General features: G+C 38.9%; 1 protein-coding gene and 1 long non-coding RNA gene across 24 annotated transcripts in view; one reads left to right on the forward strand and one right to left on the reverse strand.

Moving 5' to 3' along the window:
* Positions 1 to 15,576, forward strand: part of NTM (neurotrimin) — a 1,404,754-nt gene that overhangs the window by 899,156 nt on the left and 490,022 nt on the right. The window contains exon 7 of one of the 23 annotated variants that reach the window (XM_074015665.1): positions 5,868 to 6,129. The exons of 21 other annotated variants lie outside the window; for them this stretch is intronic. In XM_074015665.1, coding sequence (XP_073871766.1) covers positions 5,868 to 5,916 — 49 coding nt within the window. In that variant the 3' untranslated portion in view covers positions 5,917 to 6,129. Of the gene's footprint in view, positions 1 to 5,867; positions 6,137 to 15,576 lie in introns of those variants that run through there. One more of the 23 variants, XM_065529247.2, reaches the window with a different exon arrangement.
* Positions 1 to 15,576, reverse strand: part of LOC123568586 (uncharacterized) — a 73,892-nt gene that overhangs the window by 37,675 nt on the left and 20,641 nt on the right. The window lies entirely within an intron of this gene.

Here is a 15,576-nt window from a genome sequence, read left to right on the forward strand (position 1 = left end):
GGAATCTGAGGCACAGAGGGATTATGTCACTAAACACAGTTCATACAGCTACTTTAGTATTAGAGCCATGATCCAGTCTAGGCATTTTTGCTCTGTAGCTCATAATTTAGATCACCCTGCTGTACTTCCTCCCATTGGATATGTGACCTAAAACATTTCTTCTTTAATGTCTAACAAATGCAGTGGAGTTGATGTTCATTATGGTCAAGAGTCAGGTAGCTAAAATCCTCTGAGAGAGGTCACCACCATTGTAACCATGGCCATTAGTTCATTCAACAAACAGCTTTAGCATTCTTACTATGTGTTCAGTGTTGTTCTCAATACTGAAAAATACGGCAGCAAAGAAGTTTGGCTAATGTCCCTGTCCTCATGGGGCTTACACTCTGGAGGCTGGATGTATTATAAGCAGAACAGGAACTTTTAGGAGATGGTAGATACCTATTATTTGTTTTCTACCAAGATTTAACATATGTCTTTGGGCTCAGATCTGAAGATATTTCTGTTTGAAAATTGCCAAATACATGTGTGTTGTATGTGTACCCTGGAGTCTATGACAGTAAACGAGTGCCATCGAGAATGTTGCTGGGATCACTTGTAAGCTTTCTAGTCTGAGTAGTTAGGACATTCACGATACATATAAGACAAAGATTTATCTCTAGGATGTATAAATACCTCCTACAAATCAAAAATATAAAGACAGACATTCAATAGAAATAGAAGAAAGATTTAAATAAGCACTTCACAAAGTGATCAAAAATTTGTAAAAGGACTCAACCTCACTAATCATTAGGGAAATGTAAGTTTAAACCATAATGATATATTGCTATATATCCATCAGAATGGGTAACATTAAAAAAACTGGCAATACTAAGTGCTGGTGAACTAGGTGCTGGTGAAGATGTGGATTAACTAGATCTCTCATACCTTGCTGCTGAAACCTAACTGGTACAAACATTTTGGAAAAATATTTAGAGCTATTAATTACAGAATCTCTCATTGTTCCTCTCAGCATAGATTTCCCAAGCATAGCTATATACATGCACCAAAAGGCATTATACAAAAGTGTTGATAGATGCAATATTTGTTTTAACTCCATACTGGAAGCGACACAAACATAAACAGTTAAATGGATATATGGATGGGGACCTATCCACCCAATGGAATATTCTAAAACACTAAAACTGACAGCATACACATGTCATAGAAGAGTGTCACAAATACAATGTTGAGCAAAAGAAGTCAGACACTGAAGAATTTATACTAAATGATTCTGTTTATATAGAGAGTAAAAATGGGCAAAACTGATCCAGTCATGAAAGTCAGGACAGGGCTACTTTTAGAGAATGAAGACAGGCTGCAAGAATAGGAGGCTCTGAGTACAGGCCATTTTCAATTTCTTTAGCTGCTGGTAGCAATGTGGTTGTGTTTACCATGCGCATACTTATCAAGCTGTATGCTTATGACGTGCTTATTTTTTCTATATATATGTAATGTTTCAACAAAACTTTTCTTAAAATTAATTAGGTTATTTACCACCTTATATCTCCTGCTTATTCTTCTGGTCCCCAAGGTTTCTCATGAAATTCTAATTCTGTTGAACTAGTTCGACAGCTTCTCCAAGCCAGAATTCTTGCTCTTTCATCTTGTAGGCCTCCTTTACATCTTCTTGGATCTAAATAGGGAATGAATTAAAAGATTTCCTATAGAAATTCTCATTTGTATATGTAATTGTGTAGCACAGTGCCTAGAACACTGTATATAGACAGTGAATTTTGACATATGAATGAAGGGATGAATTAATGTTTTCTAAATCATATTAACCAATTTGTTTATCATCTACACTAGTATGCAATTGATTTGAACCTAGGAATTCAAACTCTGCTTTTCCAATGAGCACATTCCCCTCTGTATGCTTCTCTCCACGTCGTGAGTGGTTGGACCTTTATTGAGTTGCTGCACAAGTCAGTTACCCAATAAGGGATGTTTTGTTTACTTTAAATATGTGAAAAATGGTTTCATTCCTCAGGGGTTTATTAACTACTGGTTTACTAATTACTCTGGAACTGATTTTACAGAAAAAAATCTAGGCAGTTGTTTGAATGAATTCTTATTTAAGTGAGTAATTAGTTGGATCAAAATAATTGACTAAATTAAGAAATTCTTTAATAGACATTATTTAGGTGTCAGTTTGATTTTGCTCCTGGTGATGTGTAACAAATCCATTGTGTGATTAGTAATAAAGCTGTCACTCCTGAAGGGATCCTTTTTAAAACAAAAGGAAAGTCTCTTTTGAGGCTGGAAAAGAACCCAAGTACACATAAGCTGTGAATTATTTTGCACTTTGTCCTTAAACTTTAGATTACTGACAAAACCTAAAACAAGAGTCAAGGCACCGGAAAACAAGTACATACATATTAACATAAAAAACTCTGGAAGGGAGGAAATGGATATATTTCAAGCCATTTTGGTGTCAAGACCGAAGTAGGTGGGAGCCACTTCATGATACGCATTTCCACACAGGCATCTACCAGATTTCCCCTTTGTCAGAGATGAGTCCAAAAGCTACCTCCTCTTCCCTACCTTCTCTGACCCTCATCCCCTCAATTAAGTATTTAGTGATTCCTAAGGCCAATGTGTTCTAATATATTGTGAAAACCTAAACCACTCTTCTCATTATAATATGGGTATTCACTGATAGACTGTGGCTGACTGGAGTGATTGTCTTTGTAATCTAAGAAAGTAGCTAGTTATTGTACAGTGAGTCCAGAGTGAGTTAATATTTAGGAGATTCACATCTAATTGGGTGCTCCTTGAGAACCCCTTTTCTACTTGGCGATTAACACAGTTTTTCTAAGATGAAACAGATCACCCTTAAGGAATAATAATCCTTCTGCTCCATTTAGCCTGGGTGGTCTCGAATCCTCGGTTTCAAGCTGTCCTAGGCAAGCGCAGCCAAAGGTTTTTTGACGGGCCCCAACTCCTGCATGGAAGAGGTTTCCTGTGCACCCGAGGGCTGTGCGTGGTGCTGCGGGAGACCGGTCCCGGCTGCCTGCCGTGGTGCGAGGCCCCACGCTGGGGGAGCCCCGGGTCCTCACCGGGAGATGTGGCTCTGTGGCGGCCTGCCCTGACGTGGGAACACGTGTTCTAACTGGAGATGACTCTAACTGCCTGAACTCAAAAGAAGGTTGTGTATAATACCAGGTTTTATACGAAACCAAAATAAATTTTCTCTAACGCGAGTTTTCAGACAGGTTGTCCTAATATATTAACTTCTGTCTGTGTTTTGAATAGTCAATTTCACGGTGAAATGAGTTCTTAATAATATATTTACCACCTGGGAAAAATCTCCCAGCCATCTGGAAAGGAGAGGGGATTTAGTGCCTCCAAACAGAGATTGGATTTTTTTCACAGTTATTTATTTATTTTTACGTCAGGTAAAAACTGGAAGGACGACTCGGTTCCAGCATCGCGGCTGCAGGGGGCGGGGTGTAGACGGCACAGGTGCTGCGCATGCTCAGTGATCACTCATCCCGGAAGTCGGGCTTTGTCATGGGTGTCCGTCAACGATCCTGAAGGACCAGCCTATGTTATATTAAGTACTGGTGGGAAACACAAAAATAGTGCAGCCGAGTGTGCGCCTCCTTAGTAATTTACATATCTATGGGGGTAGCAGACGTTAAAAGGTCAGAGCAATGGCTTTGGTTGGAAAATAGTGGATTCAATTCCTGATGTCGTGTATTAGTTGTGTTGCAAATTGCTAAATCCCACTGAGCTTCAAATTCTGCATTTTCCACAGGGATATAATAATGTCTATCTTTTGATGTTGTTGTGAGATTGGAGATAGTGTGGGCAAAGTGCCAGTATCCAGGGTCAATATGGAAGTGATCAATGGAAAATATGGAACAGAGGGAGAAAGTTAAAAATTCACGGTTGTGTGTGCATACAATGTAATATGCGCACTCAAACTGATCTGATAGAAGATATTGGAACTGGATAGATAAAACAAAGAGGGGGTTTATTAGGTTTTGAAAAGAATAGAATACAAACTATAGAATAAGAATACAAAAATACATTCCATCATTCATTCATTCATTCAAAAAATATCCACTGAGCATCTACTGTGTACCAGGTATTCTTGGAGGTGCTTTGTGTGCATCTATGAATGAAACAAATATTCCTGCCCTCTTTGGGTTTAGATTCTCAAGGGAAGAGTGGACAGACAATCAATGATAAATGTAATAAGTAAATAATCTTTTTTTTTTTTTTAGATGGAGTCTCGCAGTGTCACCCGGGCTGGAGTGCTGTGGCGTGATCTCGGCTCACTGCAATCTCCGCCTCCCGGGTTCACACGATTCTCCTGCCTCAGCCTCCTGAGTAGCTGGGATTACAGGTGCACACCACCACACCCAGCTAATTTTTTGTATTTTTAGTGGATACAGGGCTTCACTATGTTGGCCAGACTGGTCTCAAACTCCTGATCGCAGGTGATCTGTCCGTCTAGGCCTCCAAAAGTGAGTCACTGCCCCCGGCCTGTATATTTTAAAGTAAGTGGTTAGGTAGAAAAATATAACAGAAATGGATTAAAGAATTGGGAGTTTCAGGACCAGGCCAGGTTGCAATATTAACAGGGTATTCGAGGTTGGTATCATTTATAAGCTGATGTTAGAGCAAATATGTGAAGGAGATGAGGAAGTGAGTTGGGGGACGTCTGGGGAAAGAAGGTCCACCTGAGGAAGCAGCCAGGGCAGAAGCTCTCAGGCCATGCTATCCTGCTCAGTGTGCAGCAAGGTCAGCAGTGTGGCTGGAGCTAAGTGAGTCAGGGGAGATTAGTAGGAGTTAAGGAAGCAAGATAATAGGACAGCAGAAAAGGAGACTTATAGGTCACCATAAGAACATAGACTTTTACTCTGACAGTCACTGGAGGATTTTGCCCAGAAGAGTCAAAGAATTTAATGTACACTTGAAAAGAATCATGGATTATTTGGCTGCTATGTTGAAACTAGATTTCAATGGGTGTGAGCAAATGCAGTTGTCGGGAGAACAGTATGGAAACTGTTGTATGAAAATGATGGGAGATCTGACCCAGATCTGTGGCTCAGGCCAGGGTGGTAGCAGTGAACCATTGGGAAACAGTTTCTAGATGCATTTCCAAGATAGAGAGACACATGACTTCCAAAAGGACTGAATTTTCAGTATTTGAGACAGGGAGGAGGCAGCAGACCTGACTACGAGCCTTCTGGCCTGGACAACTGGAGGATGGACTTGCCATCAGCTGAGACAGATGATGAAGGCCGCATTGGGGAGTTCAGGTCAGGGCTTCAGCTTTAAGGACATTGCACTTGCTGTACTGTTAGACATAGGTGGAGCTGAGAGTAGACGATTGCATATACACTCCTGCGACTCAGGCATGTACCAGACACATGCATTGGGAAGTTGTCATATAGATGCTATTTAAAGCCACGAGGCCAAATCAGATCCCCAAGGAAGTGAATGGGAAAAGGAAAAAGGGCTAAGGATTCAATCCTTTAGGAACTCCAATATTAAGGAGTAGGTAAGTAAATGAGGACACCAAGCAGGAACACTGTACAGGAAAATCCCTCAGGAGACAAACCAAGAGCATGTTCTCCTGGAAGCCATGTGAGGAAGGCACATCATGGAAGGTGGAGTGATCAACTGTATCACATGCTGCCAATGGACCAAGTAAGAGGAGGTCTGAGGATCGACCATGAGATTTGAAAACAGGGAACTCAGTGGCAACTTTGAGGCCATTTTCAGATGTGAGAGCAAAAGAAAATTTAAGGAAGAATCTGAAGAGATGGATAGGACCTTAGCATTGACAACTTTTATGAGTTTTTTTCTTTCTACAGAGGGGAGGAAAAACTGACACCTGTCCAAAAAAAAAGAGGTGTATTTTAAAGAAGTGAAGTGACCTAAAAATGAAGAACATGTTTATATGTTGATGGGAATGACCTCCAGGAGAGAATGTGAAACTGAACGAAGCCGTGTCTTCCATCCTGCATTAGATGGTGCGGGATCTGGTGGTGGCTCACTGGAGGACCTGGACGTACAGAAGCAGGACAGCTGGACCCTGGGCATGCTGTTCTGAACAGTTTTATTTTTCTCAGAGAAGGAGGAGGTGAGGCCATCGGGCAAATCTGAGAATGATGGAGGGAATGTCAGAGGTGGAGGATGAGAGAAGGCGTGAAATGAAAATGTTCATCTTGAGGACTGAGATGGTGAATGAACCGGTGGGAAAGTATAGTCTTCCAGCAGTACAAGACCCACTTGAGGTTTTCAGTGATTACTGTAAACTGAGATAATTCAATTTATGGTCAGTTACATAGATTTAGTAGTAGTATGGTCAGTTACATAGATTTTTGAGACATTTTATAGGTCATGCACTGTTCTTGGCTCTGGAGACATAAAAATGACTAGGATGTTGTTCCTCTCTTCAAAGTCCTGCAGGGAGAGGGACTGAAATATGAAACCAATAACTATAATAAATTGTAATAATTCTATAATTGAGTTATACTTATTGTTTGGGGAAGTACTGCCAAGTGCTGTTGCCAAATATAGTGACACAGCAAGCTGGTGGTGTATTTCACATCAGAATCAGAATGTGGTTCTCCATAGTGACCTCCCATTTCCTCAATAAACATTTATTAAATGTTCAGCACTGTGTGCTAGGTGTTAGAGCTACAATAGCACATAAGATCATTTTTGCACTCAAAAAGCTCACCATCAAACACAGTGATTTCCAACCTTGGCAGCACACAAGAATCACTTGGGCATTTTAAAAAATCCTGATACCCAGGCCATACCCCAAACTAATAAGTCACAATTTTTTTTTAACAGTCCCCAGTATTTCCAATGTACAGTCAAGGAAGAGAATTGCTGACCTAGGGTAAGAGACAGATAAGAAAACAGAAAATGGAAATATAGGTGTGATAACTGCTATCAGATAGGGAGGCACAAGTTACTAAGGGAGCCCTATTGAGGGGTCTGTCCTGCAGATAGAGGGGCCGTGACGACTTCCCCGAGGAAGAGCCTCCTGAACTGAGTGAAGAGTGACTGGAGGCAGCGTGGGGAATGGAGGAGGGACAGGGATTACAGCTGAAGGAGCAGGAGTGGCAGAGGCCTGGGGACTGAAAGAGCGTGTCCCACTCAGACATCTGTGATTCAGTAGGGTCAAGCCAGGGCCACAAAGCAGGAAGAAAGTGGCAAGAGATGCCCAACAGCCATTAGGCGGGAGCCACACTAGAATGGGCGAATTCCAAATTTGTTTCCCCACAACTGTCAAATTCCTGTTCAAATACGACCAGAGAAACCTGTGGATCATACAAAACCAGTCAACCCAACTTGCAGCGCATGAGCAAGCAGCACCTTGAGAGAGCCTCAGTGGAGTCAGAGATTAGGGGGGCTCCTTTGCAGAGCTCTGATGGTTGGGGTGAGCCACAAGGTGGTTTTAGGGCAGAAGTTTCTGAGCAGGAACTGGTCAGATCTTGCAAACCATTTTAATTGCTGGAACAGATGGTGGTCTTTTCTTTGGAACATAGGAGTCCATGAGAAGGTATGGTTAAGTCAGTTTTTTCTATTGTCTTATTTGGATTATAAGGGTCTGAATGAGCTCTTTTTAAAACATTTTGAGCTTACAGTGTTTGTGTTGTGTGTCATGGTTCCATAGAGTTTATCTGTTGCAAATTGCAGCAAGTTTTGCAAGCTGTGGTTTCCGTTTCATTTCTTACCGTATTAAGAAAATGTGGTGTGGTAAGTAGAGCTCCGAGAGGCAGTAGTCTCCCATAAAATATGGTGTCCACGAATCTGCTGACTCCTGGAGGTGATCTAAAAATGAACATTAGCTACTAAGCGTGTTCAAGGCATCCAGGGCAAAAAAAATCTTGAACTTACCTTTTTGAAAAAGACATTACAACAGAAGTATATTAATTGAGTATATCAACCATTGAGTATGAAAATCCAAAATGTTGGGCCGGGCGTGGTGGCTCAAGCCTGTAATCCCAGCACTTTGGGAGGCCGAGACGGGCGGATCACGAGGTCAGGAGATCGAGACCATCCTGGCTAACACGGTGAAACCCCGTCTTTACCAAAAAAAATACAAAAAACTAGCTGGGCATGGTGGCGGGCGCCTGTAGTCCCGGCTACTCGGGAGGCTGAGGCAGGAGAATGGCGTAAACCCAGGAGGCGGAGCTCACAGTGAGCTGAGATACGGCCACTGCACTCCAGCCTGGGCGGCAGAGCGAGACTCCATCTCAAAAAAAAAAAAAAAAGAAAAGAAAAGAAAATCCAAAATGATTTAGGCAAACACCATTAAATTTACTATCAACATTTCTAATAAGAGGGCAAGCAAAGTGGCTCATACCTGTAATCTCAGCATTTTGGGAGGCTGTGGCTGGCAGATCACTTGAGGTCAGGAGTTCAAGACCAGCCTGGCCAACATGGTGAAACCTCATTTCTACTAAAAATACAAAAATTAGTCAAGCGTGGTGCCTCATGTCTGTAATCCCAGCTACTCAGGAGGCTGAAGCAGGAGAATAACTTGAACCCAGGAAGCAGAGGTTACAGTGAGCCAAGATGGCACCATTGCACTCTAGTCTGGGTGACAGAGCGAGATTTTGTCTCAGAAACAAACAAAAAACGAAAAACAAAATTTCTCATATGAATATTCCAAACATATAGGAAAATATGATGAACACTAAAAAAGTTGCTACCAACTTTCCTCATGTCTTCATATTTTTGCCAACTTTATTTCACACATTATTATTAGAGAAATACAACATTACATGTAAACTGAATCCACCTGTTTATTCTTCTTTAAATCCATTTTCCCTGCTCCTGTCTCCTCTCCCCAGAGGTACCCAAAATTATGAAGTTATCAGATTTTTCTTCTCTAGTGCATTCATATGTGTTTAAATAAACTATAATATTGTTCTCCATGATTTTGAACTACTATGAATGGTCTCAGTCTGGTTAGATTATTCAGTTACTTGCCTTGTGTATGTAACTTCACGTTTCTAAGATTTGATGTATTCCTCTTAGACAGACAGATAGACCACACATTCATTTTAATCCATTTAATGACCATTTCCACTGTTTGGCTCTCCGTCACTGCAAGACATTTGGGTTGTTTCCAGCTATACAAACAATGCTGCGATAAACATGTAAGTATGCGGCTTCTGCACATGTGAGCAGGAATTACTGGGGGTAGGTTACAAGCACCTTCAACATTTCTAAATATTGCCAAATTGCTTAATAAAATGGTTTTACCAATTTAAAATCTCACTAGACTGCATGCGAATAGGCAATTTTCTGGGTATATAATGATATCTTATTGTTGTTTTAATTTGTATTTTCCTGATTGCTAGTGTGACTGAGTGTCTTTTTATATATTTATCAGCCATTTCATTTTCCTCTTAGTGAACTGCCTGATTTTCCTACCAAGTTCTTTCTTCTTGTTTCTCTTATTGGTTGGTAGGGATTTCATTCTCTTTTTTTTTTTTCACATTTTTGATACGAGTTCTTTTTTATATGCATTGCAGTTGCAAATTTTTTCTCCCAGCCTCTGTCTCATGTTTACACTTTATGATGTCTTCTTTTTTTGTAGAAAATTATTTTTCTTTTAATAAACTAAAATTTTATCTTCCTTGATGAGTTTGTGTATGTGTGTGTGCATTTGTGTTTGCATAAAAAATAATTTCCTGCCTGAAAAACATAAAAATACCTGCCTGTATTTGTATTCTAATAATGGCGAAGTGTTGCTTTTGGTATTTAGCTTTTTAATCTATCTGCAATTGATGTTGGTGTGTGATGTGAGACAGGGGCCTTGGCAGCATTTGTTGATTACAGGAATCTGCAGTGTTATTTCTTTCCTTAATCCAGTTTCCATTTGGTGTGGTTCTGTCTTGGGCTTTTATGGGCTTCTGTTCGTTCATTTGTCTTTCTGGGACCCATTCCACACTACCTTAATTCCCGTAGCTCTGAAATGCATTTTGGTATCTGGTAGGATGAATCCCCGGATCCTACCCTTCAAGTTCATCTTGATTATTTGCGATACTTTGTTCATCGCTCTAAAATTAACTTTTAGTACCACGCAACATTCTCTGGATATTGTCATGAAAGTTGTATTAAATAAAACTTTTAAAATATTTTTAAAAGTAAATACTTTTAAAAATAAAATATTTTCGTGTGAATTGACATATTTATGATGTTGTATTTCTCTGCCCATGAACATGTTATATGCTTTCATTTATCTCGGTCTCATTTTTTTGATTTTCAATAGAGTTTTGTAATTTTTGCTGCAAATCTCTCATACATGTTTTATACAGTCAGTTATTCTCACAAACTCTATTTTTGTTGTTATTTATAAATAGTGTCTCTTTTAACTAATCTTTTTGTGTACAGTTCACATTTTCAAATTTAATCAATATTTCTATATTCATCTTATATTCAGCAACTTTTCTAAACTCAAATATTAACTCTAATTAATCATTAGATTCACTTGGATTTCCTACACAGATAATCATATCATTAGGCAGTTTGTTGTTTTTTCTAATCCTTACTATCTTCATTTATTTGTCCTGTTTCACTGTGCTGACTCTATCTCTAACTCATTGCTGAATGAAGCAGTGCGAATAAGCATCATTGCTTTGTTTCCGACTTTAAAGTGATTGCCTCTAATATTTTGACCATTAAATAGGAAATTTGCCATATACTTTTGGTGAATGTCCTTTTTGAAGTTAAGGAATCCCCTTTAAGATTCATGGTTTTCTTTGAATTTCCATCATGAATTTGTCGTATTTTATTAAATAGTTGTTCTGCATTCTTTGAAATAAAAAACATTGATTTTTTTTTTTCCTCAAAGTTGATTAAACATTTAAGGAATTCAGTGAATAAATCTGCTAATTACATCCAGAACCTGGCTTAAGGAGAATACCTCAGACAAAAATACATGGAGGTTGGGTGAGCTCGTATTTGTATTCTGGAATGGGTTGGAGAAGAGCTCCTGATGGAAATGGAAATCTGTTCCTTCAATACCAGCACTCTACATTGTTGCTTCTCAGCATGTAGTAGATAGGGCAGCAGCAGCAGTCTCCCCAGGGTGCCCAGAAATGCAGAGTCTCAGGCCCTCCCCCAGCCCTACTAAACCAGAATCTACATTTAACCAGAGAGCCAGGGGAACAATATGCATATCCGAGTTTGAAAAGCTGGTTTACATTGTCCTTCAAATACCAGAGGTGAATCCATTCATGTTATCTAGTATATCTAATACATCTCTGGAACTTAAACCAACTTTGCACTCCTGAGATAAAATTCCTGTCATTAAAAAAAAAAAATACATTCTTGGATTTTTAAAGTATCTTTTCTTGCTCTCTAAAACCACTATAATATTTTTAAAAGACAAAAATATACCTTTGAACTTAATTTGCTAATGTTTACCTGAGGATTTTTCCTTCCCTATATGTGAGAATGACCTCTAATTTGCCTGTCTGGTATTATCCTCTTCTGGTTTTGAATCAAGGCAGTTCTAGATCAGTAAGTGATCTGCGGAGCGTTTCCTGTTTTTATCCTCTCTGAAACATTCCATTTAGCTTTTGAGTTATCTGTATCTGGCATTATTGTTAGGACTCACCTGTAAATTCTTCTGTCTAATTATGATTGTTAAGTTTTTAAACTTCTGATAACATTTTGTTTTAAACATCACATGTATAATTTGATTTTCCGCGCTTTAATTATTTCTTTATATATTTCCTTGTTTTCAGATTTACCAGCAAGTGTCGTTCCTGTTAATTAAATGACACTGCTGAATTTATTACCATATACCAATGTGTTGTATTCCTATTATTGCTTGTTTATACCTTTTCTGTCTTCCTTTCTTAACCTATGTTAAGGGAGGCGTAAGAGTTTTGTTGTTCTTTTCAGAGAGCTACTTCTCAGCTTTGTGAATTCTCTTGGATTTTCATTGGTTTTCTAAGTAGTTTCTTCTCTTATTTTTAATTATTCCTTTGTTTTATATATTCTTTGGGTTTACTCTGTTGTTCTTTTCTAATGACTTTAGTAGATGATTAGCTCGTTAATTTTTAATCTTTAAATTTTTAAAAAATCTCCCCTTAAATACTATACTGTTTTAACTATATCATGAAGAGTTTAGCATTTGATATTTTATTAACATCTCTTTCCAAATATTTTAAAATTATTGTTTGTATTTTAGATATATGAAATTTGAGTATGAATGAAATTTGAATTTTAAATATACCTATTGTATATGTTATTACTTGCTCTGTAGTCTAAATAGCACATATTCCATCTGTACTTGGAAAGGTATGTATTATTTATGGAAATCTGTAGTTTGTATAAGCACCAGCAAGCATCTCTGAGGAGCCTGAGGGCAAACATTTCAGAAATGAGGAGCTGGGGCTGGGCTGAGGAGGCAGGATGAGCAGTGTCTCTCAGATCGGGAGCTGAGCCCTAGCCTCAACAACAGAAATGCAGTTATTTGAGGAAAAAAATAAAAAGAGTGAGGTAGAAAATCAGGAAAGGAAAGGCAAGGCATGGGAACAGAGCTGGAGCAATCAGGAACTGGACTGTTTAGCAAAACCTGCACTGGGAATGGTTTAGGGTCTTGTTAAGGCTCTGGCTTAAAAGCTATAAAGTAGGATCTTGATCATGACATGGTGGCTAAGGTTCCTGCTTCTGTGACTGCAGATTTAATTTCAAATCTGTATCTTTCATTTAGTTGTAGGGACTATGGTTGTCTTTTCTATAAAATAGGAATAATAATTATATCCCCCATATTGAGGAATATGTAGAAATTAAATATTGAGGATATTATGGAAATTAGTAAAGTGGTGAGTATTAAGTGATTACTTAATAGCAAACTCAATGAATTCACTCTTATTATATATTTAAATTATTTTAATTACATAAGTTTCGATTCTTATTAAATAAATTAAATTTAATTCTTATTAAATTCTAATAAGAATACCTGTAATTGAGAAGAAGTAGAAGGGAAGGAGGAGGGGAGAAGATGGTAAAGGGGGGAATGAGATGAGAGGAGGCACAGAAATAGACTGTTGTACATCTGTGCAAAGATAGGTCCTGCTTTCAGGACCTATGGACTGTGGCCAACCTGCAATAGGAGTCAGGAAGCTGTGGCTCGTTTCAGGCAGAGCAAATGTGTAGGAATCCCACAGTTCCTTCAGGAGTATAAACCCAGCAATATTCTTCCCTATTCTCCCCACTTGTTCTGGAATTACAATCAGGTAAAAAATCAGTCCAGGTTTGATGAACCATTTCTTACCTCTAGTATTGATTCCCTAGTCATGCTTCAGAGCTCAGCAGTAGGGTAATACCTAAAAAAATTAAAATAAAATAAAATAAAAACAACAACAAATTGCGAATGGCTAGGGAGTGCTGCTCACGCTCTGTGACTGGGGAGGAAGACATGCATATGAGGAAGTCCTGCTGCTCAGTGCTGTCCCTCAATATCATCCTCAACTGCCAATACTTCAAATATATTCTAACTGTATTTCCGTCCGGTTGATGAGATTTAAAATTATTTTGAACAATGTCTTCTGTTTGTATGGCTCATTGAGACCATCCTGGAGGCTCGCTACCACACATGGGAAATGTCCATTATGTATTCGTAACATTTTAACCAGTAAGAGAAACGGTTGTTCTCTTTATTCTTTATTTTATTCTTTTATAATGAAGTTTGCTGAGTATCATGTAGATGTGTTGTATTATTAAATGGAATTTCATTAAGGGGTTCTAAAGCTCAGGTATAAAGTTGGTATGAAAGAAAAGATACACTGAATATATATTTTTTTCTTCCTCTCATAAAAATTCTCTCTCCTCCATACAGGTCTAACTTGTGTATTTCCCCTTGGTTACAGCTAAACAATCTAACAGTTGTAGATAAAGACATGATACCTGCAGTAGCCATAACTCTCCAATTGGAGTTTCCTTGATTTTTCTTATTAAATAGTTGATCCCATTGTCTTCTCATCTGATAAGGTTAAACTGCAGCCATTGTGGAATGCTTCTCGTCTACATGCAAGTTGCCTTCCTGATGATGTGGTAATATCAATGGTAATATAGCATTCAGCTGCCTGCCAGGCTACGGGGAAGGTCACAGTGGATATTATTACAGAAAACTCATCCCTCCCATGAAACATTCATGCTTTATAGCAGCCTCTGCTTCACTGCTTCTTGAAGAGGTCCACTTCCCTTTGACCTTTGATAATGGCATTAACGTGCATGCTCATTTCGAAAATACTATTAATAACTAACATTTAGATAGTCTTTATGTTTTACAAAGAGCTTTCACATCTGTCATCACCTTTGGTTCTCATTCCAACTCTAGACTGCAGATGTCAGTTTGGCCCCAAATCTCACACCTAGGAAATATCAGAGCCAGAACTAAAACCCAAACCTTCTCTTCCGTGTCCCTGATCTTTTAATTACATCACAGTGCACAGTGCAGTTTCAACGCTGTATTTCTCACAAACTAGGGTGTGTTATTTGAGCCAGTAGCATATTATATTACTTGTCAATATTTCCAGAAAAGGGTATCTTAAATAATTCCTAGCCAAGAGGATGACTTTTCTTACACAAACAACTTTGCTGCTTAAAGAATTTGTTTTCTCCACTATAAAATAGGTTTATAATCGTTTCTCCTAATAATGACATGAGGCTAAATGAACTCATTACAGTTAGGATTTTTAAGCTTCCCTATTTTAGCTTATCAATGGCATGTTTCAAGCAAAGCTCAGTACTAGAAAAATTAAGAATTTAGAGGAAGGTAGTGATGTAAACCCTGCTCCTAGGAAAGACTGTAATTTAGAGCAGTTGTTCCTCATGTGTTTTGGGTCAAGCAGAACTATATTAGGCCACTTTTGCATTGCTGTAAAAGAAATACCTGAGACTAGGTAATTTCAAAAGAAAAGAGGTTTGATTGTCTCATGGCTCTGCAGGCTGTCTACATATGGCACCCACATCGGCCTGGCTTCTGGGTTAGCCTCAAAGAGCTTTTACTCGTGACAGAAGGTGAAGTGGGAGCAGACACTTCACATGGTGAAAGCAAGAGCGAGAGAGAGGGGGAAGTGCCACACAAGTTTAAAGGACCAGGTCTTTGGAAAACTCACTACCACAAAGACAGCACCAAGCCATGAGGTATCTGCCCCCATGATCCAAACACCCACAACCAGGCCCCACCTCCAGCACTGGAGATTACAACTCAATGTGAGATTTGAGCAGGGCCCAGTATCCCAACTATATCAAGAACTTTGGAATCTTTTGAGGACAATGACCCTTCCTGGAAAAGTCCCCACTGACAAAAATTGTTGTGCAACATTTCAGAGGCATTTATGGGTTAGCTAATGTTCATATCTGGTTGCCAGTTAAGACCTCAGATCTAGAGGCATGTAATTTGCACTCAGGTTGCTAAGTGTAGGTTGCAGTGACCATCAACAGTAACCTAATGCCCAGAATTAGCTTTAATTGCTTGCTAATATTAGTGTAGATATAAACACTTAATTAGTGAAAATACAAATCATTCCATTG

This window comes from Macaca fascicularis, chromosome 14, assembly GCF_037993035.2.
Source record: "Macaca fascicularis isolate 582-1 chromosome 14, T2T-MFA8v1.1".
NCBI classification, from domain to species: Eukaryota; Metazoa; Chordata; class Mammalia; order Primates; family Cercopithecidae; genus Macaca; species Macaca fascicularis.